Source organism: Parambassis ranga, chromosome 3 (genome assembly GCF_900634625.1).
Source record: "Parambassis ranga chromosome 3, fParRan2.1, whole genome shotgun sequence".
Classification (NCBI taxonomy): domain Eukaryota; kingdom Metazoa; phylum Chordata; class Actinopteri; family Ambassidae; genus Parambassis; species Parambassis ranga.
This window is the reverse complement of record NC_041024.1, coordinates 7,752,621-7,778,771: the sequence shown is the minus strand read 5'-3', so window position 1 is coordinate 7,778,771 and position 26,151 is coordinate 7,752,621. Positions and strand designations below refer to the sequence as shown.

The following is a 26,151-nucleotide window of genomic DNA, read 5'->3' as shown; positions in this document are numbered from 1 at the left end:
TTAATTTGAGGGTGGAAAATGTTTAATATTTTTAATATTATAATATTTGTAATTATTATTGAAGGTTTCCGGGAATGTCCTTAATGAGCTGAATCTTTTGATGTTTGAATGGTTTGAATCGGCCCATGCATTCTGAAGATATGCTGAGCCAAAAAACGTACGGAAGAATAATAATAATAATAACTAGAAAAAGCATTTCCTGAAGAAAATGCAAGTTTGATTGCAGAAGCTGAAGCATTGCTTTGAACGCTTATTTGAACGATTGCTTTGAACTCTTTGAGAATAAGAAATCTGCATGTAACAGCTGAATTAATCTAAATAATATCTGAAGCAGTCATAAAACAGCTGAATTAATCTGAATAGGAGCTGAATAATTGCTTTGAACAGCAGATGAATTGTCTGATCTTGGAATAATAGCTGAGGCTTAGGGAGACTAAATGATTTTGATGTAGATATGTAGCAAACAGCTCCATAGCAATGAATATGGCACATATCATGCGTAATGATGGATAAAGACTACAAATATGGCTGCTTTGTATGCCAGTTCTGTGTGTCAGCCTGTCACCATGGTAACAGCCCTGCCTGCCTAATTAAGCCCTCTTTAAGACACCTGTGTGGTTCTCCTTTTACTCCTCTCAGGCAGATCCCATGTATTTTAATGGGGGTTGCACCCTCCGAACAACGCCTCGGTGTCTCCAAACCGAAGACTTTAGACAAAAAATAAGAACACCGTCAGAATTCCAAGAAGTTGCTCTACAACTGGTACGATTTTTATGTCTGGGATGTCGAAGATGTGGAGATGACGGCGAGTTAGAAAATATGGCAGCTCTGCTTCTCTGTTTTTGGTTTTACATTATGTCTTAATGGAAGAATGACCGGCACTCTCCCCGAACAGCTCGATCTACAGGCAAAACTGTTTGGTGTTGAGTTTTAAGAGTGACACCATCAGAACCCAAACCATTTTTCCTTCGAACTGGTGGACAAATTATCCCTGTCAGATAAAAGGTGCAGACATAGCAGCAGGATAGAAACGCAGAAACTGGTTTAATTTTTTTCCCTCCCGCACTCTAAGCGATGACATCACCCACTCTGCCTTTGAAGTCTCCACGCAATACACACTAATGTTAAACTCAGAGGAGACCTCAAAACCACTTGGTATAAAACTGTTAACCATTTGAAAACTAGAAACAGGAGAACTCTGAAAAGTAATAGCTGAAAAGAGCAGAAGAAGCTGAACATTTTGATCTTTGAATGGTTTCTGTAGCTGAAAGTATGCAGGCGCTGAAAACTTTTAAAAGTTGAAGACTCTGAAGGGCTCTCTCATAGACTTCAATGTTAAATTAATTTTATAAAACGCTTAATATTTTAAAAACTATAAATAGCTGAACTCTGAAAAGTAATAGCTGAAAAGACCTGAAAAAGCTGAACATTTTGATCTTTGAATGGTTTCTGTAGCTGAAAGTATGCCAACGCTGAAAGCTTTTAAAAGTTGCAAAATCTCTCATAGACTTCAATGTTAAATTAATTTTATAAAACGCTTAATATTTTAAAAACTATAAATAGCTGAAAAAAACTAAAAGTTGACCCATCATGTCCTCAATAAGCTGAACATTTTGACATTTGAACGGTTTCAATAGCACAAAGTATGCCCAAGATACGCTGAGCCAAAAAGTGTACGGAAGAAAATATAATAATAATAATAACTAGAAAAAGCATTTCCTGAAGAAAATGCAAGTTTGATTGCAGAAGCTGAAGCATTGCTTTGAACGCTTATTTGAACGATTGCTTTGAACTCTTTGAGAATAAGAAATCTGCATGTAACAGCTGAATTAATCTAAATAATATCTGAAGCAGTCATAAAACAGCTGAATTAATCTGAATAGGAGCTGAATAATTGCTTTGAACAGCAGATGAATTGTCTGATCTTGGAATAATAGCTGAGGCTTAGGGAGACTAAATGATTTTGATGTAGATATATAGCAAACAGCTCCATAGCAATGAATATGGCACATATCATGCGTAATGATGGATAAAGACTACAAATATGGCTGCTTTGTATGCCAATTCTGTGTGTCAGCCTGTCACCATGGTAACAGCCCTGCCTGCCTAATTAAGCCCTCTTTAAGACACCTGTGTGGTTCTCCTTTTACTCCTCTCAGGCAGATCCCATGTATTTTAATGGGGGTTGCACCCTCCGAACAACGCCTCGGTGTCTCCAAACCGAAGACTTTAGACAAAAAATAAGAACACCGTCAGAATTCCAAGAAGTTGCTCTACAACTGGTACGATTTTTATGTCTGGGATGTCGAAGATGTGGAGATGGCGGCGAGTTAGAAAATATGGCAGCTCTGCTTCTCTGTTTTTGGTTTTACATTATGTCTTAATGGAAGAATGACCGGCACTCCCCCCGAACAGCTCAATTTACAGGCAAAACTGTTTGGTGTTGAGTTTTAAGAGTGACACCATCAGAACCCAGACCATTTTTCCTTCGAACTGGTGGCCAAATTATCCCTGTCAGATAAAAGGTGCAGACATAGCAGCAGGATAGAAACGCAGAAACTGGTTTAATTTTTTTCCCTCCCGCACTCTAAGCGATGACATCACCCACTCTACCTTTGAAGTCCCCACGCAATACACACTAATGTTAAACTCAGAGGAGACCTCAAAACCACTTGGTATAAAACTGTTAACCATTTGAAAACTAGAAACAGGAGAACTCTGAAAAGTAATAGCTGAAAAGAGCAGAAGAAGCTGAACATTTTGATCTTTGAATGGTTTCTGTAGCTGAAAGTATGCAGGCGCTGAAAACTTTTAAAAGTTGAAGACTCTGAAGGGCTCTCTCATAGACTTCAATGTTAAATTAATTTTATAAAATGCTTAATATTTTAAAAACTATAAATAGCTGAACTCTGAAAAGTAATAGCTGAAAAGACCTGAAAAAGCTGAACATTTTGATCTTTGAATGGTTTCTGTAGCTGAAAGTATGCCAACGCTGAAAGCTTTTAAAAGTTGAAAAATCTCTCATTGACTTTAATGTTAAATTAATTTTATAAAACGCTTAATATTTTAAAAACTATAAATAGCTGAAAAAAACTAAAAGTTGACCCATCATGTCCTCAATAAGCTGAACATTTTGACATTTGAACGGTTTCAATAGCACAAAGTATGCCCAAGATACGCTGAGCCAAAAAGTGTACGGAAGAAAATATAATAAAAACTAGAAAAAGCATTTCCTGAAGAAAATGCAAGTTTGATTGCAGAAGCTGAAGCATTGCTTTGAACGCTTATTTGAACGATTGCTTTGAACTCTTTGAGAATAAGAAATCTGCATGTAACAGCTGAATTAATCTAAATAATATCTGAAGCAGTCATAAAACAGCTGAATTAATCTGAATAGGAGCTGAATAATTGCTTTGAACAGCAGATGAATTGTCTGATCTTGGAATAATAGCTGAGGCTTAGGGAGACTAAATGATTTTGATGTAGATATGTAGCAAACAGCTCCATAGCAATGAATATGGCACATATCATGCGTAATGATGGATAAAGACTACAAATATGGCTGCTTTGTATGCCAGTTCTGTGTGTCAGCCTGTCACCATGGTAACAGCCCTGCCTGCCTAATTAAGCCCTCTTTAAGACACCTGTGTGGTTCTCCTTTTACTCCTCTCAGGCAGATCCCATGTATTTTAATGGGGGTTGCACCCTCCGAACAACGCCTCGGTGTCTCCAAACCGAAGACTTTAGACAAAAAATAAGAACACCGTCAGAATTCCAAGAAGTTGCTCTACAACTGGTACGATTTTTATGTCTGGGATGTCGAAGATGTGGAGATGACGGCGAGTTAGAAAATATGGCAGCTCTGCTTCTCTGTTTTTGGTTTTACATTATGTCTTAATGGAAGAATGACCGGCACTCTCCCCGAACAGCTCGATCTACAGGCAAAACTGTTTGGTGTTGAGTTTTAAGAGTGACACCATCAGAACCCAAACCATTTTTCCTTCGAACTGGTGGACAAATTATCCCTGTCAGATAAAAGGTGCAGACATAGCAGCAGGATAGAAACGCAGAAACTGGTTTAATTTTTTTCCCTCCCGCACTCTAAGCGATGACATCACCCACTCTGCCTTTGAAGTCTCCACGCAATACACACTAATGTTAAACTCAGAGGAGACCTCAAAACCACTTGGTATAAAACTGTTAACCATTTGAAAACTAGAAACAGGAGAACTCTGAAAAGTAATAGCTGAAAAGAGCAGAAGAAGCTGAACATTTTGATCTTTGAATGGTTTCTGTAGCTGAAAGTATGCAGGCGCTGAAAACTTTTAAAAGTTGAAGACTCTGAAGGGCTCTCTCATAGACTTCAATGTTAAATTAATTTTATAAAACGCTTAATATTTTAAAAACTATAAATAGCTGAACTCTGAAAAGTAATAGCTGAAAAGACCTGAAAAAGCTGAACATTTTGATCTTTGAATGGTTTCTGTAGCTGAAAGTATGCCAACGCTGAAAGCTTTTAAAAGTTGCAAAATCTCTCATAGACTTCAATGTTAAATTAATTTTATAAAACGCTTAATATTTTAAAAACTATAAATAGCTGAAAAAAACTAAAAGTTGACCCATCATGTCCTCAATAAGCTGAACATTTTGACATTTGAACGGTTTCAATAGCACAAAGTATGCCCAAGATACGCTGAGCCAAAAAGTGTACGGAAGAAAATATAATAATAATAATAAAAATAAAGAAGTAGAAGAACTAAAGTTTGATTGCTCTGCAATCAAACTAATAATAATAACTAGAAAAAGCATTTCCTGAAGAAAATGCAAGTTTGATTGCAGAAGCTGAAGCATTGCTTTGAACGCTTATTTGAACGATTGCTTTGAACTCTTTGAGAATAAGAAATCTGCATGTAACAGCTGAATTAATCTAACTAGAAAAAGCATTTCCTGAAGAAAATGCAAGTTTGATTGCAGAAGCTGAAGCATTGCTTTGAACGCTTATTTGAACGATTGCTTTGAACTCTTTGAGAATATGAAATCTGCATGTAACAGCTGAATTAATCTAAATAATATCTGAAGCAGTCATAAAACAGCTGAATTAATCTGAACAGGAGCTGAATAATTGCTTTGAACAGCAGATGAATTGTCTGATCTTGGAATAATAGCTGAGGCTTAGGGAGACTAAATGATTTTGATGTAGATATATAGCAAACAGCTCCATAGCAATGAATATGGCACATATCATGCGTAATGATGGATAAAGACTACAAATATGGCTGCTTTGTATGCCAGTTCTGTGTGTCAGCCTGTCACCATGGTAACAGCCCTGCCTACCTAATTAAGCCCTATTTAAGACACCTGTGTGGTTCTCCTTTTACTCCTCTCAGGCAGATCCCATGTATTTTAATGGGGGTTGCACCCTCCGAACAACGTCTCGTATTCTCCAAACCGAAGACTTTAGACAAAAAATAAGAACACCGTCAGAATCCCAAGAAGTTGCTCTACAACTGGTACGATTTTTATGTCTGGGATGTCGAAGATGTGGAGATGGCGGCGAGTTAGAAAATATGGCAGCTCTGCTTCTCTGTTTTTGGTTTTACATTATGTCTTAATGGAAGAATGACCGGCACTCCCCCCGAACAGCTCGATCTACAGGCAAAACTGTTTGGTGTTGAGTTTTAAGAGTGACACCATCAGAACCCAGACCATTTTTCCTTCGAACTGGTGGACAAATTATCCCTGTCAGATAAAAGGTGCAGACATGGCAGCAGGATAGAAACGCAGAAACTGGTTTAATTTTTTTCCCTCCCGCACTCTGAGCGATGACATCACCCACTCTGCCTTTGAAGTCTCCACGCAATACACACTAATGTTAAACTCAGAGGAGACCTCAAAACCACTTGGTATAAAACTGTTAACCATTTGAAAACTAGAAACAGGAGAACTCTGAAAAGTAATAGCTGAAAAGAGCAGAAGAAGCTGAACATTTTGATCTTTGAATGGTTTCTGTAGCTGAAAGTATGCAGGCGCTGAAAACTTTTAAAAGTTGAAGACTCTGAAGGGCTCTCTCATAGACTTCAATGTTAAATTAATTTTATAAAATGCTTAATATTTTAAAAACTATAAATAGCTGAAAAAAACTAAAAGTTGACCCATCATGTCCTCAATAAGCTGAACATTTTGACATTTGAACGGTTTCAATAGCACAAAGTATGCCCAAGATACGCTGAGCCAAAAAGTGTACGGAAGAAAATATAATAAAAATAAAGAAGTAGAAGAACTAAAGTTTGATTGCTCTGCAATCAAACTAAATAATATCTGAAGCAGTCATAAAACAGCTGAATTAATCTGAATAGGAGCTGAATAATTGCTTTGAACAGCAGATGAATTGTCTGATCTTGGAATAATAGCTGAGGCTTAGGGAGACTAAATGATTTTGATGTAGATATGTAGCAAACAGCTCCATAGCAATGAATATGGCACATATCATGCGTAATGATGGATAAAGACTACAAATATGGCTGCTTTGTATGCCAGTTCTGTGTGTCAGCCTGTCACCATGGTAACAGCCCTGCCTGCCTAATTAAGCCCTCTTTAAGACACCTGTGTGGTTCTCCTTTTACTCCTCTCAGGCAGATCCCATGTATTTTAATGGGGGTTGCACCCTCCGAACAACGCCTCGGTGTCTCCAAACCGAAGACTTTAGACAAAAAATAAGAACACCGTCAGAATTCCAAGAAGTTGCTCTACAACTGGTACGATTTTTATGTCTGGGATGTCGAAGATGTGGAGATGACGGCGAGTTAGAAAATATGGCAGCTCTGCTTCTCTGTTTTTGGTTTTACATTATGTCTTAATGGAAGAATGACCGGCACTCCCCCCGAACAGCTCAATTTACAGGCAAAACTGTTTGGTGTTGAGTTTTAAGAGTGACACCATCAGAACCCAGACCATTTTTCCTTCGAACTGGTGGACAAATTATCCCTGTCAGATAAAAGGTGCAGACATAGCAGCAGGATAGAAACGCAGAAACTGGTTTAATTTTTTTCCCTCCCGCACTCTAAGCGATGACATCACCCACTCTGCCTTTGAAGTCTCCACGCAATACACACTAATGTTAAACTCAGAGGAGACCTCAAAACCACTTGGTATAAAACTGTTAACCATTTGAAAACTAGAAACAGGAGAACTCTGAAAAGTAATAGCTGAAAAGAGCAGAAGAAGCTGAACATTTTGATCTTTGAATGGTTTCTGTAGCTGAAAGTATGCAGGCGCTGAAAACTTTTAAAAGTTGAAGACTCTGAAGGGCTCTCTCATAGACTTCAATGTTAAATTAATTTTATAAAACGCTTAATATTTTAAAAACTATAAATAGCTGAACTCTGAAAAGTAATAGCTGAAAAGACCTGAAAAAGCTGAACATTTTGATCTTTGAATGGTTTCTGTAGCTGAAAGTATGCCAACGCTGAAAGCTTTTAAAAGTTGAAAAATCTCTCATAGACTTCAATGTTAAATTAATTTTATAAAACGCTTAATATTTTAAAAACTATAAATAGCTGAAAAAAACTAAAAGTTGACCCATCATGTCCTCAATAAGCTGAACATTTTGACATTTGAACGGTTTCAATAGCACAAAGTATGCCCAAGATACGCTGAGCCAAAAAGTGTACGGAAGAAAATATAATAATAATAATAAAAATAAAGAAGTAGAAGAACTAAAGTTTGATTGCTCTGCAATCAAACTAATAAAGAAGTAGAAGAACTAAAGTTTGATTGCTCTGCAATCAAACTAATAAAGACGTAGAAGAACAAGAGTTTGATTGCCATGGCAATCAAACTAATAATAAAGACGTAGAAGAACAAGAGTTTGATTGCCTAGCAACGGCAATCAAACTAACAAAAAGAGGATGTAGGGAAAAAAAAGTTGTTTATGTCACAAGACCCACATTTTCAGCAACTGAAACATGGGAAGGTGCACCTTGTCTGACACATTTATAGAGGCTGCTACCTGTCTGTGTGATGCAGCGCAGATAAACAGCATGTGGGACAGTGATCCAAGTGAGATCTAAAGGTTGACACCATGTCTTCCCTTACACAGTCAGATGAAACTGACAATGACACAAAACCACACCTATGTATGGAAGAAAAAATGAGGAAGAACAAAAGAACTAAATAAAGTCAGTTAATCCACCCAGGAAGGGTGGAACTATTTTCAAATGACAAACTTTTATTTCCTTTTACCAGCCTGTCAAGTTGCACCAATCACTTGATTGTTTTGCCTTAATAAATATTTCTGTAAAATGTTGGGTTAATGGGATTTTAAATCACTTCAAATTGGAGTCCAGGTTAAGCAGCAACTAGGATACGTTGTGCCAATACCTGCAGTACCTCAACTGGCCACTGGAGGCTAGCTCCAAAAGCGAGTCAATCCTAAACATGTTTAAAGCCAGTTGATAGATTTATTAATCAGATAGGAAAGCACAAAAGAAGAGGACAGTAGAAGGTGTCAGTCAGTCTTACAGGTTGTGGAGTTGAGTTCATCGGACGCTGTCAAACTGAGCAGATCAGATCCCTGACTGCGACATGAGTCCAAAGCTTCATGCCAGGTTACCGCTGCACCGAAAACAAACTCGTAGCAAAATTCTCCTTCTGGTCCGGCAAACAGAGTTTGGCAACCCTCTTCTGCAGAGTCAGAGACATAGAATCACTATGTGTATCTATAGGAGTTACATGTATTTGTGAATGTAAAGGAAACAATCATGACATTTGTGGCAATAATTAAAATAAGAATACATGCCAGGTTTTAGACAGTGTCCCTTCATTCTGTCTTGGTCATAGTCTGAAGAAGTGGCACACCAGGACAGTCCAGGAGAGTCTGTATCAGGGAGGCACCCATGATACCAGCTGCCGTTGTATTTGAAAGGGAACTCGCAGGGGAGGCCGGCAGAATTCCCATTGGTGGTGTGGATAACTACACAGAGACAAGACATGGTGGATTTTCTGCCACATGCGGTTTGTGGATACAGACATAGATTATATTATATTATATTATATTATATTATATTATATTATATTATATTATATTATATTATATTATAGATTGATATTATTTAGTTTAGGTGTTTATTTACACAGTCAGGCATTGAGCAACGGTTAGGTAGAGAAAGTGAAAGTGAGCTACTGCTTGTAAATAAGACGACTTATTTAGAAAAAAAAAAAGAGGGAGTCCCCTAAAAAACAGAACACACTTTCGAGTGGGAGACACTCATGTTTCAGTGGAATTGCTTTGACACGACATGTACTTCTCCCACACAAGGAGCAATAAATAGCACTGAAAGTTTAAAATGTACCAGAACCAGTTTGGTCAGGTGGCAAAAAAACCCTATACTTCTCCTTCAGGAAGTGAATGACTTAAATATTGTTACAATGTACAACAGCCTGGATTTCATACCAGTTTCATTGCCTGTACTATAAGCACGTCTGTTTACCCTTCTCAGATAAAAGACAGGAAGCCACACTCACCATGATATGGTATCTGGCAGATGTTGTCTTGTTGTCTGGCTCCTCCTTTTACCCAAGTATCATTAGTGTCCCGTCTCACTGTGACTTTACCGTCACTGACCGCTAGGCCCATCTGATAAATAGTGTAAACAGCCCCGTCCAGGCAATGCCACGACAGCAGGGGGTCAGATTCACAGTCTATCAGGGACAGCATCTTGGAGTGGACGTCCAACGCCAAGCAGAGGGACGTGGACACGTGGAAGAGCCGGTGACCCGAACCCCATTTCCACAGCTGGGACCTGCTGCCTGGGTCGCAGGCGGCGAGGCTCAGGTCTGCTGAAGGCCCCGTGCCCAGGCATTTCCCTGTGCTGGAGTGCTGAATGGTGAATGCATCCTCATCTGGAATGACGAAACAGAAAACAGCTCAGGTTAACAAATGACTGGCATGAATGTTTCCTTCTATATATTTCTGCAAAAAACATGGACATGACAATCTTAAGTCACTTGTATTTGATATCCTGCATTACAACTTGCATTTGTTTATAAAACAACTTATATATACAGTACATATAAATTAAATTTGACCCATCTTCCAGCTGGGACAGGCACAGAAGAACTCTAGTGTGTGTTACATTGTGACCTGGGTAAATATTTATAAGTGATTGCAGCTAAATATGAGGCAAACAGCTCACACAAACACACACCCACCCAGGCTTCACTTGAACAGAAAACAATATCATATTTCAGCTTCACTGCATCACTGCAGCAGCTCCAGCTCGTACCAATGCTACAAACAGTTGCCCAGAGTGCACAGTGTTAGCTGTAAAGTAATGCACGAGGAACGCAGTCTGAATATGGAGGAAACAAACAGTTTAAAACCCACAGCTGGTCCATGTTTCTGCCTCCACTTGTTGTGTAGTCAACCACTTTTTTTTCCCTCCACCAACTCTGATTCATGTCGCGCTCCTCTCCCCCCCCACCCCCCCCCCCCCCCCCCCCCCCCCCCCAAAAAAACCCAGAAATGCGCTCTTCATTGTGGCTGAATATTTGTGAAGTGGAGCAGAAGTGAAAGCAAAGTGGCGGCGACTTACCGAATCTTTGAACGCCAGCCGGCAAACAGGCTCCCCGGTGAACAGCGCTCTCCAACACAATCAACAAACAGAGCGCGGCTGTGGAGGATTTCAGCATGGTCACACACCTCAGTCCTCTTTGTTGAACTCATCAATAATCTGCTCTTCCTCTGAGCAGCGGAGCAGCGAGCATCTAGGCCGATCGATAGCTCAACTCCAAACTGAAAGTGATCAGATAAGAAAGCTAGCACAGTTCTACCAGCAGCTGTCAGCTGCGCACAGTCAGTGCCTCTCCGTCTCCGAACTCACGTCAAGTTACCGCCGGCACTTCCGGTTTACGCGTAAAAGCAACAAAAAGAGAAACTTTCCGCCTGGAAAAAGTCATATTATTGTTTCAAGTATGACTCGTTCACAATTAAATAGATTTAAACAATGATAAGTAACACTAAATTTAAATAAAAAATTTATTAAAAAAGTCAAAATGAGACGCTGCGTCATAAAAAGGTTATGAAATGCTTTAAAATTATGAAACGTCACGCTTAGTAAATACATGATAAAATAAAAAAGCATAATATTATAGACTGCTTTAGTGCACAGCATTATTGTAAACATCCATAAAAAATATAAACACAAATAAAAATACGATCAGACAAATCTATGGATTTAAACAACTAAATCCATCAAACAAAATTAATATGTAAAAAAAAAATACATGAGAACAGCATGTCAGAAATTATAAAAAATAAAGAAATATCATCGTCATTATAATTATTCAGATTCTGTGCCTTTCATGGCACCGTGGGCTGACCCGTAGGGCATAAAATGGACGTCCAGGCTTTATTTTGAAAGGAAACGAACTCGTCTTCCGGTTCTGTATTCGTGTGTTGGTACCCTCCCCTCGCATTCCCTGACAGTCCGGATATTTTCTCCCACTCCACGCCCACTTTGTTGCTTTCCTGTACTCAGAACTCGCGCAGCTTGTGTATCTTTCATAACAACCGCAGTAAAATTCCCCTTTATGTTTTTACTGGCACACACAGCAGCTCTTGTGATGTTATTGGTATACAACGCTGCTGCTATGCATTATTAATTACTGAACATCCTGATTTGGAGTGTGTTTATCAAATGTCCATTAGGCCAAATATTATATTATGACACAGAGGCAAACTCAGCATGTTTTCAAATAGGTAGAGGATATTCAAAAAGGAGGTGCTCAGATTTTCATCCTTTATGTGGCAACAAGTTTAAAATGTGGTTTTTCCTCATAAGTGATCTTCCAAAGAGGAAATGGCAAATTGTGCTAATGCTGAGAGATCATGTTGCTGACCAAAAGACTAATACTGAAACTAAAAGAAATATTTAAGTAAATATATACAAAAATGAAAATAAATCTGATAGCAAGGCATTAAAGTGAAAAATCTCTATTTGTTGGAACTGCAAGCAACTCATACAATTCTGAAACATAAGCCTGTCTATACTCTGCCATTTGTGAGATGTCTGAAGCGGAACAGATTAGAAAACACAGACACTAATCCACTCTGCAAAATAATTACTTTCTACCGCTGTCTGAGCTCTACAATAAGACTCACAGTGATGAACTGCAATTATTCAACCAAACAATAATCAATCCATCAATTTATTAAAACACAAATAAAACTGTGCAAAGAGCATCCCTTAATTTGCTTTGCATCAGCAGACAAAACTGCATAAAATCCAATCATCAGTCATGTCTTACATGTTTTCTGTTAGTCCAGAACATAGAAAACCTCTGATATCAATACACAGCATAAGAAAATAAAAGTACAAAAGTAATACTGATGGTTTGACGTACCACGTGGAACAGCTCCTGAACTTTGGATACAAAATTATCCAGTATATATATATCACTCTTAATTCATACTGTTAGGTGTACATGATCTTTCTCCCTCAGCTCTTTATTCTTCTTAATACTGTACAAATACAAATATATAGAATATAAACCTCATACGGTTCATGTATGTGATCTTTAAAGTATAATTTCAGATGTGGGCTCTTCAGTGTCTTTACAAACATATGTGTCATTTGGTTGATATTGAATGAATGAAAACCAGAGCGCAATCCTTCAAAACACAAATTTAAGAAATCATCTCACCACTGTCCTGAGTAGTCAGCATGGCAGCTTTACGGTGTTACAGTGGTGAGAGAACAGGAGAACAACAACGACAACAACAAGAGGCAATTCAGTGCTATTCTCCCGAGTGAGCCTCCAGATCTGTGATCAGCACGTTTCCATCTGAGTCTGTAGCCTGTGAGCTGGTTTGTCTGTAATAGGCGCTGCCAAGCGTGGGGAGACCACGGAAACGTGCAGAGTTCCGCTTGTACAGGAACCACGTCGCCCCTGCCAGCAGGGCGAAGATCAGAACAGCTACCAGCACTGCAGCGGTGATGATGCCGCCATGTAACCCTGAAATGTACAATAGGGTAGCTCTTACTGTCTGAATGGAGTGTTTTAAACCACACACACACACACACTGCATCCCTCTCTGAGCTTCTAGCTGAGCTTCTAGTCTCATAGTGTGGAACTACATAAGTGCTCACATTTAAATCTTTCTGAGGTTATTCAATTTAGAGTGCACTTTACCATTTAGCGGCTCCACTTCAACCTCTGTGGCCACATCTGAAAAAAAACAGGCACAGAGAACTTATCATGTATCATCTGAGAACAAAGCACAAAATCTACACTGACACTAATGCTTGACTGGACCTACTACTGGACCAGGAATCAAGTAGAATTAAGTAGATTTTAATAAACCACCATGCCTGTTGTCCTATATTTTTCTACAGCAAACATAGACCTGGGTGTCTAGCAACTCAAATTAGTAATGGACAAAATGAAATGAATGATTTTTTCTGCGTATACAGTAACAGATGCAGAGGGATTGTTGACATATCTGCCATCTTTTGAAACCACAGACAAAACCACAGATTTACAGCTGCAAAGCAGAGCCCTCACTTCAACTTACTTGAGGTGGTTTTGCAAATGAAGCCGAGCCGCTCTGTGCACCCTGACAGGTGCCACACACCGTCCACCGCTTTGGTGGCAACACAGGAATCTGCAGTGAGTTGCTTGAAGTCTGGAGCTGTGCCGGGCCAGTTTGTGTAGTTCACTGGTGAACCGTCCACCCAGGCCATAGAATCAGCTAAAAGCAGACACCACAGTTTGGTATTTTAAGATTATTATGGATACATGAGAGTGATGGGTTCTTACTGTCGATGTTGAAATACATCCCCAGCCACAAGCTCTGATGCAGGAACCCCGATGCCCACAGCTGCTCCAGGACAAAACGGTTCTCTGTTTCACTTTCAATGGTCAGGACGTCAGAGGTGTTGACTGCAGAAAGACAGCAGCACAACAAAGTAGTATAGTAGATCTATGCTGCCTAAACATGTTGGGAACAATGTTCATTTGCTTTTTAAATAAGGTATTTATTAACAATCTATCAAGAGAATGCTAGTTTAGCTTAGCATAACAAAGAAAGAGACAAGAAATAGAAGGATACAGCTCCCACAGTTGTCTGCATCCTGGCATTAAGAGTTCCTATTAGGTGGATGTTATCCTTGGCCTGTCTCTTTCTCTGCTGCCTGTATTTTACTAAGGCTAATCTCACCAGCTTCTGGCTGTGGCCTTAAATTTGCAGTGCAAGACATGAGTGTGGCCTCTCACCTTTCATCTAACTCTCTTAGCAAGAATGCTATTCCTTTTAAAGTAAATGCATAAGTATTGCAGCAGAACACACACTTAAAATATGAATGTATAAAGGACATACTGTATACATGTGTCACTGTGTGAGTGGCATGTCGTCACATTTTTCTAACTCCTGACACGTTTCAGTGCAGTTTCTAATTGTGACCTGTAGAGGGGGTGCATTTCATACAGCAATGAGAACAGCTGTCAGTCTTTTATTTATATTTCTTAATTTCTATCATAAGACAAATAAAAACACAGAATTTTACAGGTGATGTGAAAACTTTCGGTCCACCTTACTTTTCTGCCTGCAGTGCTCCCTTGACTCCTCAAATGTAAGTTTCTCCACCACAGGCTCAAAGCTGTAACAGCCATTTTTAAATTTCACCCACGTGGAGGGACACGCCATCTCATAGGAGATAAATGGTTTACTGCCTGTGGAAGAGAGCGAAAGGAAAGGATTGTGTGTATTGTTACACATTTGATCATGAACATTGTGTTAAGTGCTCAGACTTTCACTGAAGCAGCACTGACTCGGTGGGGGAACATGACACAGGGCTCCTGGTAGGAGAGTTTCACAGTCAGCTCTCCGCCAGCCTCCGCTCGCATCCATGTACACACACTCTCCTGTCACAAAGTCATCTTCGTCATCTGGTGGGTCCCAGTGGGTGTACACCGTGTCACTGCCATCTGACCACTGATAATTGATGCCACTCTGTAAGGAAGAACAGTCAGCAATGCGTCAGGGATCAGGATTTCTGACTGAGAGTCCAGATACTGATTAACCAGCAGTGACTCATTGTTTCCAAGAGTAATGATCATTGTTAAGTGTGTGTGTGTGATGCTAAGTGTGTTATTTAGTGTAAAAAAAGAGAACAAATAGAAGAGAATACATGTTTTAAGGGATAGAAATCAAACAAAACAAACGATTAAATAAAGACAGACAGAATCTGCTGCCTCACTTCCTGTCTTCATTTGTTTCTATGATTAAGGAATTCCTCAGAGGCTCAGTGACCCTTGAATCCCAATGTTAAGTCTAATTGTAAACTGGAACCTGTGCCTGTTTGTAAAGGGAACATCTTACACAGGCAAAAGACCCAGAGGAAGCTCACAACAGACAACTGTAACTATGTAAAACTAAAACACATTACATTATACATACGTCTTGACTATACAGTCCAATCCAGTGGGGTGCTGCCAATCTGTTGACAAGGACAGTAAGGAAAGCCTGGTGGTAGGCATCTGTAACGCTCACTAGGTCAGAATCTTTCTCTATGCACATATGCATCGCGTCGTACCAGCTCATGTTGCCAGACACAACTTTGTAGCTGCGGCTCCTGTATTCAATATTGTCAGGGAGGGGGTGGTGGTAGGAGTGGGTGGGGGGTTTGGATGGATCTGTAAGGAGGGATAAAAAAAGGGTGGTTGTTAACATACAGGTAGAATTGATTACAAAAAAAAACACTTTTGGGTTATGCACAACAAGCAGAGAACTGATTAGCTGTCATTTATACCAGTTAAAATGATTCCGGCTGAGAAAGAGAGTGAGGAAGTCTTACCTTGAGGTTTTTGACAAACGAAGCCATACCCACTCTCACTGCACTTCTCATCGTACCACTTCCCCGTCAGGTGAGAGTTGTGGTTGTTTGACAGAACTGTGCACAGCGGCTCATCTGCAAATCCACTGAGCCACTCGTGCTCCTGAGAAGACACGAACACAGAAGATGCAAGACAAATGCAGAAACAACTCAAACCAAAGAATTTGAAAACATACACAGGACTCAGTATAGAGAATTGTGTGCACTTACAGTGAGGTAGCTCTTTGGATCAATTGGAGACCAGTTGGTGTAGCTGACCAATTTCCCATTAGTCCACTTCATAGTGTCCTCATCTCGCAGGCCAATCCACACACCTACAGAGCTTCCCTGCAGCAACATGGTGATGTACGCTGCAGAAAACATGGCATGGCAACAGAAAAAAAGATAAGAGCACAAAAAAAAAACACAAAGCAATCTGTCATCTAGTGTTTGTATGTGAAATAAGCCATCACCATGTGCTGTACAGTGGCCTTTACCTTGTTCAATCTCATTTTCTATGGCGACTAGCGAGCCTTCAAATGAAGAGCAGATGGACTGGGCATCTTTCCAACTTTTCCCCTCCTTTGGACTGACAGGGAGGTGAAGCAGGAGACACTGCCAATACACACATCCCACACATGTACATGAATATCACATTGTGAAAATGCAAATCAGTATTCCACTACCGCACCAGGACTCTTGTTTGAAATGGTCAGGATTCAAAGTTAAACATGTCTTTTTCTGACAGACTAAAATAAATCACTAAATTAAATGGTGCTGACAAATTACATCTTTTATTTGGTAATTTATTTTGTACAACATCCAACTGAGTTTTGTTCCAACTTCTGAACTGGATGGTATTGCTTTGAACACATTTGCAGAGGGAATTGGTTTGAGGTTGATGCAGCTTGAGTCCTGTCAGCAGGGGGTTCTTCTGACATTGAACACAACTCACCCAGGAATACTACATGTAAATAAAAACATCCTGCTTCAACCACAGAGGCAGCTGGGAATTTTTAAACTCAAGGGGTCAAAACAAGATGCTTTTTTGAAGTCTTTAACCTTCTTTAATCATGGGTTTTTAAAAGTGAGTATATAGACATTTAAATTAATTCACAGTCCATGTGTTTAGTTTGTAAAAATGACGCTTTTATAGATGTGTTTCATATGTTTTTAAGAGTTGTATTTCATATTGCATGGGTGTTTTTGAGCTTGCTGTTGATCTACAGAGCTACAAATGAAAACTACAAATATGCAATATTTTTCTGCTATTTAACTGCACCAGCCATGAGAATTTCTCTAGATAAAAATGACTTATGCTGGATGTGTACATCTGTTTATTTGAACCTTGTGTCCGAAGTAGATCCATTGCTCTGGACATCCTCCGATGTAGTGCGGCTCCCTGGGCGTCTCAAGTACAGACACAGTCTTCCTCTTACAGACATACCCGTGGAGATCACTGCATTTACTCATCGACCACTTCCCTGCAACACAGCAAGCAGATAACAGTGTGTGCGTATTAACATTACACACAAATAAATGTTGTTAAAATGTGTTTACCTGTTGAAGAAGACATCGTGACACACAATCCGTTTTTCCTAAGCCCACTACCAGGAGCCCAGTTCTGGAATTCTACCTCAGTCCTGTCGCTCCACCTGCAAAAAAAAAAAGCATATGATGCTCTTATTGCGCTGCCAGTGGGTTGTCAGCATGCAGCCCATGTCATGTTATTGTTACAAGAAACATCTTTATTCCGAGTTCCTTCTATGCTACTTTCCCCCAGAAACCTTTGGCCCACTTCACAGTTTGGCATCATGGCATCTACATTCTGCACCATGAGATTGTTTCCTCATGCTCATTTAGACAAGTTTCACAAATCAAAACACACTTTTATGAAACTGTGGTCATTGGTGATGGCTGTTATGACACCAAGATTTCTTTACTCACAAAACAAACAAAAACATTTAAATCGCACACATACCTGACCTCCTCTCCGGGCTGCCCAATGGACAGGCCAATCCACCAGTCGGTCGGGCCCAGGGAGAGCTAAGGGGACACAGCCAATGGAACAGTGATGAAAAAGAACTTTACTTCCACACAGGGTTGGAGGATCAGCTTTTCAGGCGCACTCCTTGGCCGGCACTTCGCTTCTTTCATGGCCTTGTTTTGTTCCTATTATCCCCTCAAAAGCCTCGACACCTCAAGAGACTTCTTTAGTCTGATCCGAACGGACCCCTGTGTGTGGGGGCACTCGAGCATTAAAGTGTCCACATTTGAGGTGAATTTTAGCTTGTCAATGTGTGTCTGTAAACACTCCAGTTTGTACAAGAGACTCAATTGTGTCCACACTTGTCTGTTTTTCACTGTGTGTGTGTGTTTGAAGAATGGATCTACTGGTCCATTCAAAGCTGACAAACCACTGTGATTAAGTACTTTTCTTTGGCTGTGTACTTGTGTGTGCTGTAGCTCAATGAAAACAAAAAAGTATTATTAAATAAATATAAAAGTATATTTATGTTAACATCACTGCGATTATAGAAATATTTAAAATCCTTAATTTTTATGACAGGAAAAACATCAGATATAGCAGCTGTACCTCAGCATTACTTTTCCACAGACTAATTCTAAAAATAACTATTTTGCAACATAATTTTAAAAAAAATCAAAAAGAATCAACAAATTATTGATACAGCTGGTTCTACATTACAAATTTCTACATGTGGCTCTATGTCTCAGTGAATCTACTGTGTGAGTGGTGGGGACAGACCCGTCGCAGGCGGTCCTTCGTGAAGTGCAGCTCCTCTCTGGAGTGAATGGACAGCAGGTAGGATCCCATCATCTGACAGGCCAGGGAGACAGAGTTCCAGTCAAAAGGCTGCTTGGCTAGCAGGTACTCGGCTCCACGGTAAAACACCCATGGCTCGCTTTCTGTCGAACGGGACAATCATAGCAAGAAGGCACAATGAAGAAATCTAGTTTATGAACCCCACACACTCAGTGTTACTCCTCTGTTTTATGTTTCACCATCTGTAAAACTTGTTAAGGATTTTACTTACGCTCAGTGTACCAATAGGGTTTTTTCAGTTTAACCCCTGCAACATAAAGCAAAGTTTGTTAAATGATGCAGGTCTGATGTGTGTACATAGAGTGTTAGAGTGTGTGTGTGTGTTTACCTCTAGAGAGCTTGCAGATCCACTCATTTTTGGCATCACAGGGCAGAGGCATGAGAGTGTTGGTGAGGTCGCTGTACACGGCACAGTCCCTCCTGTCGTCCTCTTCGTTCTTGTCTTCGATGAAAGATGTTACGACCTGCACAAAGACACACACACGACAAATCCGTCACACATTTTACCTGCTAATGCACTGTCTGAATGTCTGTGTGCACTTACAGGGGAACCATCAGACCACTCCCATGATCCAGGATGTTCAGGGTCTCTCTTATTTAAACCCACCCAGAACCGGCGACCCTCTGTTCTAAAAAAAAAAAATAGAGGAGCGGAACACAAACACACTGCAAAATCCCGATGCTTTGTAGTATATGCACCTCAACTGGTGCATTAATCAGTTTTAAAACGTGTCTGTATTTGGCTGTACCAACCCTTCAAACATGGTACTGAGGAGCTCTTTGACAAACACCTGCTCCTCGTAATGGTGGAAACTGGCCAGCTGGGCCCCGAGAGCCTGACAGAAGAAGTCTGCTTCCACCCAGGACCGCTTCATCAGGACCTTCTCATCATGGAACACCTAGACCAGCAAAACATGTTGTCAGCTAAAAACAACAGGTTGAAACTGAACTGTAGAGAAAATATAAGTATGACGCAACCTTAAAACACTGGAGCAGCCCAGCGTGTGATTCCCACCCTGGAGGACAGGGGGCGTAAGCATCAATGTGGTGCTCCGGCAACTGAAAATCATGGTAGCTGCTGATGCTCTGCTTACAAACTGACAAGGCCTTGAACAACCTGCAGTCTTTCACCTCCCAGTGACCCAGAGCAGGTCCACCCGACATAGCTACACAGCCATCAGCACTGACTAAAGGAAAGTGAGAAGAAGGAAGGACATTACCGTTAAACACAACACAACAAGTTAAACACAAGTTACCACACTATATGTATCAGCGGCTTCTACCCGGCTGGTGTTTGTTCCAGTTTGTGAAGGTGAGAGGCAGTGAGGAGCCATTGTGAGGAAGCCAGCGATACTCTCCGCTCCTCTCCTGATCCATAAGGCCAATCCAGTAATACAAGCTGCCGTTAGCTCCACTCTCTCTCAGCAAACTGTTGACAAAGGCCTGCTCAAACCTGCATGAAGTTAGAAGAACAACAATGGAAAGGTAAGGAGACAGACTTACATGTTGCCACAAACACAAACATTTCCCGAATAAACCACCTGTTCTCCACAGTCAGAAGAGGAGCCTTGCAGTAATATCCCAACTGTGCATCTTTATAGCTCTGCTCATGAGTGGTCACCATGTAACAGGAATGGCCATGTCGCTTCCAAAGCTGAAAGAAACAAAACAAAAAGACACATTTGTTTAATCTCAGATATTAGCTCTTCTCCAAAAAAATCACATCATATCACAGGCTCACAGTAATGTGAGACACTGGCTGTTGGCATCTCTCACACTGACAGAACAAACAAAGTCAGTTATTTTTGAGTAAAATGTGTTATCTGTCGACACAGAAATGTTGTCAAAATGTCCTAAAAACAAATACCATTCTGTACTCTTCAGCTCATCTGAACACACAAATTCACACTGTGAGACAATTCCAGTCCACTTTAATCTACTCTGGAAAGTCACATGTGTTTATTGTGTCTGTCCTGTAGAGTTTATTATTTCAGAGATGTTTCAGTTTTGCAAAAACACACTTCGCAGTCTATAAATCTGTGAGTGTAGCTCGGTAAGTTATCTAACTAAAATATTTTTCAGTCACATTCATTCTAAAGCTGAAATACCTGTGCAATGATATGCCGGTCTGTGGGGGTATGAAAGTGTGTGTGTGGGGGGGAGTAGTGTGTTTTGACAAGTGGTGTGAATTTGCCCCCCTTAACTCTCCACTCCAGCCTTGTTGTACACTCGCTTTTAAAAGACAGCTTTCTTTAAAGTAGACACTAAACTGCTTTTGAACAGCAGATGGACACATTTCACACACAGCTCTTCTTTACCTGGCAGGACAGACAAAAAAAAAGAATCTAAAGCATAGTTTCCCTGGCAGGAGACTGCTCAAGCATGTCCACTAATACTGTGCCTGCGGGGCAATGGCCTCATGTTCCAAGGCATGAAGTAGCCTGATGAGTCAGGAGTCTGATATTCTTGTAAACAGAGTCAAGGAGAAACATGAATGCCAGACAACACGTCAGCACCACAGTGAATCAGCTCATTGTGCTTCTGAAAGGGGCAACTTGCTCTGAAGCTAAACTGCAGGCAGGCGTGTGGCTGCGTCTGGTGTTGCACTCTGTGGAGCTATTGTAATGCAGCAGAGACACAATCTGCCTGACACACTTTAAAATAAGACACATTTTTATATTAAAAGTGTCATCATTTTTTAGAAGGTTTTATTACATGAAACCAGAAGTCATGTGCTTGGTGATTGTTATGTTGCTTCTTTAAGTCCAGGTAAACTTTTATCAGGAGTAAGCATTATTGAATCACCCACAGTGTTCCGACCTTCTGCTGTGAGGTTAAACTGGATGACTTTGCTTGTTTTGTTCAAACAGGTGTGTTCCTACCTCGGGACAACCTTCATCCCAGGTTCCACTGTGGTCAATAGGATTCTGGGCTTTTCTTCTGCACACTGCAGGCAGTCGCTCATCACAGGAACCTAAGAGCCAGGTACCTTCCTGTAAAAGAAGTCAGTATTTATATCTTAACAAGAACAGCGCCCACTCATGTGTTCAGTCTTCATGAAGTGATCTAAACATACACAAATATAAGTATTTAATTGTCCGATTGACAAACAAATGATGCTACTTTGCGTTTCTTACCTTCATGTCAACTTTTACACAGAGTGTTATGTCCGTCAGGTTGGGAGGGGGGTGATACTGGTGCCAGAGGGTGAGGGTTACAGGTGAGCCATCAGTCCACTCTACAGTCGGCATTGATGCCTGTTTCCAAAGACCAATCCAAACCTCCTGACTCTCCCCAGAGTCTGTGAATCATGAGACAAACTGCTGCGTTCACCAAACAGCATCTAGATTTGAATCGTGTGTCTGTGTTTTATAGTGACACTTCTTACAGTTAGCTTGGAGGCTGAGCAGCATTTCCACCTCAGACAGGGAGTGGATACTGGTGAGGTTTGCTTCTTGAGAGCCGCAGGCTCGTCTGGACTCCTCCCAGTTTCCTGCTTCTGTTTCTGACAGCACCCGGTAGCAAAAACCATTATGAGGCCACCAGTTATTCGCACATTCAGTGTGGATGTACTGCCAGTTCTCTGTCAGAGGAAGAACAAGAAATCAGAATAAAACCGACCAGAATAACAAAACCTCACAGCAGACATTGTTTTGGTCTAGTCGCCAACAGCGCACAGAGAGGAAGGTCAACAGTTCACTCCCCAGGTGCAGCACAGCTGTTGAGGGCAAGAGTTACGGGCCCTTAAAAAGCTCCTCTGACATTTCGCACTCAGCGCCACAGCTTTGGACACCTACAGACACACAGGAAAGCTGTGGACATGCTGGATGTTAGTGCGATGACTGCTTTCTGTTCGCATCCACTCACCTAGAGGTTCAGCTGTGCGGGTGTCGTTGGGCGTCTTCTTGCAGATGTAAGGCAGGGCAGACTCACAGGAGAGACTGTGCCAGCGATCCTCATAGAAGGAGTTGTACACACCACACTGACGGTTGACCTGAAGTGGACTGGCAGGCAGAGCTGACGGGAGCCCAGAGATGGGACACTTTATTAAACCAAAATTTTGGGAGGTACAAAATGAAGATTGCATGTCTTAAATGTCTTCAATTATTCCTGTTTCTTTACATAATTCATCATTGTCATGGTAGGTGGCAGCACTGGACATAAACACTGCGGTAGGTAGACATTTAATATTTTATATATTATATAGAAAGGAAGAGACAGAGGACACCAAGGTCTTGTACATCACTAGAATAAATCAATAATCAGCACCTGTGGTGAAATTCACCAGTGACAGAGGTGCTCCATCCGACCACTGCCACCCACGTCCATCCTTAAGGTGGTTCAGTCCAATCCACACCATCGCTCCTACACTTGCTAGTCGATCTGTTATCGGGACAGTAAACAAATACAAACATGATTAAAGTGCAGGACGGGTATGTGCAGAAGCTCTGTCTGTGTGTGTGTTTCCTACCAGATACCCACCTCTGATGTACCTGTACTCAGCCAGGCTGGTGATGCTGAGCAGATTCCCACCTTGAGCCTGGCAGGTTGCCATCGCCTGGCTCCAGGTGAGGATGGTGTGCAGGTTGAACTGGTAACATGCACGCAGCTCCTGGTTTGACTCCCAGAAGCGCTCGCAGCTGGAATCTGTGAATGAAGCCATACATTTTTAAAAAAAATGAAGCTGGAGGTAGAGGGGAGTACAAATATGTGAACAGGAGGTGATGCTACCTTGCACCGGACAGAAGCCCCATCTTTCTGCCTCATCGTAGCGAGTGGTGGTGGCACACCACGGAAGATGGTCCTCGCGGCCCTCAGTCGTACACTCGGAGAACCATTTGTTGTTGTACCTAAATGGAAAGGCGCAGGACATTCCGTGTGCATTGCCCAATAAAGGGTGGATATCTGCAAACACAACACACACTTGTGTTTTTTTTAACGTCACCAAAGGAGCATTTTATTTTAATATCAGTTGTTTACCTTCATAGGGATGTGAGCAGGGGCCCTCTCTCGGGGTGTTGTATCTTTTCCACTCATGGTAAATGTTTTTCTTTACCACCACAAGACGTCCAGACACTGTCACGACCCACTGGGACGCCCCGTACAGAAGATTTCCACTGCATCGCCACCACAGCAGAGGGAGGGACATGTCGCACTCGAACATGCCGAGAGGCTGCGTTGCGTCTGAGATGTTGAGCCCCAAGCATGTGCTGGTGCCAAGGTTAAAGAGGCGATGGCGGGACACCCACATCCACAGCATGTGGCGCGTTGGGCGCTCGCAGTCCTCCAGCACCAGGTTAGAGCGATCGACTGAGATGCAGCGTTTCAGCGCTTCACTCTCCAGAATAAACAGACCTTTTTCTGGAAAGAAAAGGATGACGGACAAGGAGGAGAGAAGATGGGATGAGCAGACTTGGAGGGACGGAGCGGAAGGCGTTGGATGGGGAAGTGAGAAAATGTGTGTACCACAGAGAGTGGTGCAAAGTTTCTGGCATAAAGTCAGCACAGAGAGTTTGTGAGCTCCAATAAACTGGATACTCAAACAAAAGGGAGGATGTATAATGAATGTTTATGAGCGGCAGAGATTAAAACAGCTGCAGCAATTATATCTTCTCTCATGTCTCCAAGAAAACCAAAAGTGTGTAAATATTAAAAATGTTTGTGTTGAATTTAAATAGTTAGAAAGCTTGTTTTAAAAAGATTCTGCAGTACATATCCTGCACGGGGGGTCGTGTATCCTTTAGTGTCCGGATATCCTTCCTGTGTGTTTTCACTGAAATGAACCATACCATAACACCAATATACAAGAAGACAAGACTTTGCAAACTGCATCTGGACTCAATAATCATCTGACAGATCTTGTCAGTGGTCTCAGGGGTCTCTCTGCCACACTTCTCCACCTAATGGTGAATGTGCATCCTCCACTAGTGTTACCTCCATGTCCTCATGGACCTGCATACCGCTTGAGGCTGAGGTAGCAGCTATGTAAACAAAGGTTGTTGCTTTTAATGGGTCTGCATGGTCATTCATGAGATCTATATACTGCATGTTCTTTCAGCTTTAGGCCACAAGCCATAAATCACTCATAAAAGGTCAGAAAACAAAGTGCAGCATGTATTAAAGCCCAAACTGAGGTTGAAAATATGTTTTTACAGTATTATTTAACAGACAACTGTTTATGTTTACGTTTAACTGGTCATGACATTGTTTAATTTTGAAGAAATCAGCACATGCTCATATTATGCAACTTTTGCAATTCAGATTTAGCTTTATGAAGTTTACTCATTAGGTGATAAAGATGTTTTTAGGGGACACAAACAGTGATCATGTGGTCCATGGATAACAGCTGACACAGGTTTGTTTGCAGCTCTTGAGGTGTGTTTTGTTAGTGATGTTGTTGGAGCAGTGTGGAAATCTCAACAGGAGACCTCAGCAGTGTCTCCAAGAAACCTCATTTCAGTCACAACACCCCTCAGCACAGAGACAACATTCTTCTTCTTCTTCTTCTTCTTCTCTGCACTAGTATAAACTACTGAATGCCACGTTAACTACAAAACATCATACCAAAAGATGCAGAGCCGATTCATTTTGCAGGACATCATGTAAACACGTTGATAAAGAGCCACCAGATGACTTACTGTAAAACTCCGTGAGCTGTTTTTCCTCCAGGACCTCCTCGTCCTCCTCCTCGGTAACACACACGCAGCTTTTCGCCAGCAGCAAACAAATAATCAGCACAACAGCAGCAGCAGCCGCGGAGTCCCTGCGAAGACGCCACTGAGTTCCCATTTTGACGGCGGCGGAGCGATTCAGACCTGAAGTGCAAACATATTCTGAGCGAGACTCCGGGTCAGAGAGAGAGAGAGGGGGACTATTTCAGGCCTGATGGTTTCCTGCACAGAAAACTTTGGGCCGAGTTTACTTTCTCTCTCTTTCTTTCTCTCTCTCTCTCTCTCGTCTTTTTTTTTCTTTAGCGGGGAACCAGCGACGTCACGTCTGACGGAGGAGCTGCTGCTGTCCGGCTAGAGGGCCGCATTCCTGCCGCTGCTCCGGTTCCACCGCTACAATAACAGAGCAGAACCATAAATCAACAATTCCAAGTCTTTTTGTCAGAGTGTTATCAGGTTAAGAAAGTCAATAGGTAAAATAAACACATTTAATTTAATTTAATGTATTTATTTTTTAAATAATTTCGGTTTAGTTCTAAAATTTTGGTTCCTAAATCATATATCATATAAAATCATTTTTTTATAACATTCGTTAGGCACAGTGTGAAATCACAATAATATTTAATCAATAATAAATCAAGTCTTACCACAGGGCTTGAACTTGATCTGTTAAATACATTTAAAGGAGCAGTATCTGAGTTGTTATGAGTAAATAAGAACACATATTTCATGAATCACAGCTTGTCTAGTCTCCAGGTCAACTATT

At 41.1% G+C, this 26,151-nt stretch overlaps 2 protein-coding genes across 4 annotated transcripts in view; both read right to left on the bottom strand.

The window, feature by feature from the left end:
- Positions 1 to 10,896, bottom strand: part of ly75 (lymphocyte antigen 75) — a 28,004-nt gene extending 17,108 nt beyond the window's left edge. For both annotated transcript variants that reach the window (XM_028402784.1, XM_028402785.1), the window contains exons 1-4: positions 10,593 to 10,896; positions 9,523 to 9,900; positions 8,798 to 8,971; positions 8,521 to 8,682 (exon numbers count right to left, since the gene is read on the bottom strand). In XM_028402784.1, the coding sequence (XP_028258585.1) occupies positions 8,521 to 8,682; positions 8,798 to 8,971; positions 9,523 to 9,900; positions 10,593 to 10,689 (811 nt within the window). In that variant the 5' untranslated portion in view covers positions 10,690 to 10,896. The remainder of the gene's footprint in view (positions 1 to 8,520; positions 8,683 to 8,797; positions 8,972 to 9,522; positions 9,901 to 10,592) is intronic.
- Positions 10,897 to 12,244: 1,348 nt separating this feature from the next.
- Positions 12,245 to 25,726, bottom strand: pla2r1 (phospholipase A2 receptor 1). 2 transcript variants are annotated; one of them, XM_028402429.1, is made up of 30 exons: positions 25,356 to 25,726; positions 23,698 to 24,078; positions 23,449 to 23,622; positions 23,200 to 23,364; positions 22,987 to 23,100; positions 22,585 to 22,734; positions 22,106 to 22,300; positions 21,855 to 22,018; positions 21,600 to 21,710; positions 20,259 to 20,371; positions 20,001 to 20,170; positions 19,696 to 19,904; positions 19,471 to 19,616; positions 19,262 to 19,346; positions 19,046 to 19,181; positions 18,929 to 18,964; positions 18,640 to 18,800; positions 17,854 to 17,918; positions 17,433 to 17,527; positions 17,220 to 17,356; positions 16,370 to 16,487; positions 16,104 to 16,243; positions 15,855 to 15,996; positions 15,458 to 15,693; positions 14,830 to 15,010; positions 14,596 to 14,730; positions 13,819 to 13,941; positions 13,574 to 13,750; positions 13,192 to 13,227; positions 12,245 to 13,014 (listed from the first exon to the last, which is right to left on the bottom strand). In XM_028402429.1, exons 1-30 carry the CDS (start codon positions 25,504 to 25,506, stop codon positions 12,797 to 12,799), a joined length of 4,464 nt encoding a protein of 1,487 aa, XP_028258230.1. In that variant the 5' UTR covers positions 25,507 to 25,726; the 3' UTR covers positions 12,245 to 12,796. The 2 variants fall into 2 exon arrangements, 1 of the variants encoding a protein (XP_028258230.1); XR_003670396.1 differs by lacking the exons at positions 12,245 to 13,014; positions 13,192 to 13,227; positions 13,574 to 13,750 and adding an exon at positions 14,378 to 14,461 and having other exon boundaries at positions 13,820 to 13,941.
- Positions 25,727 to 26,151: the final 425 nt, after the last annotated feature.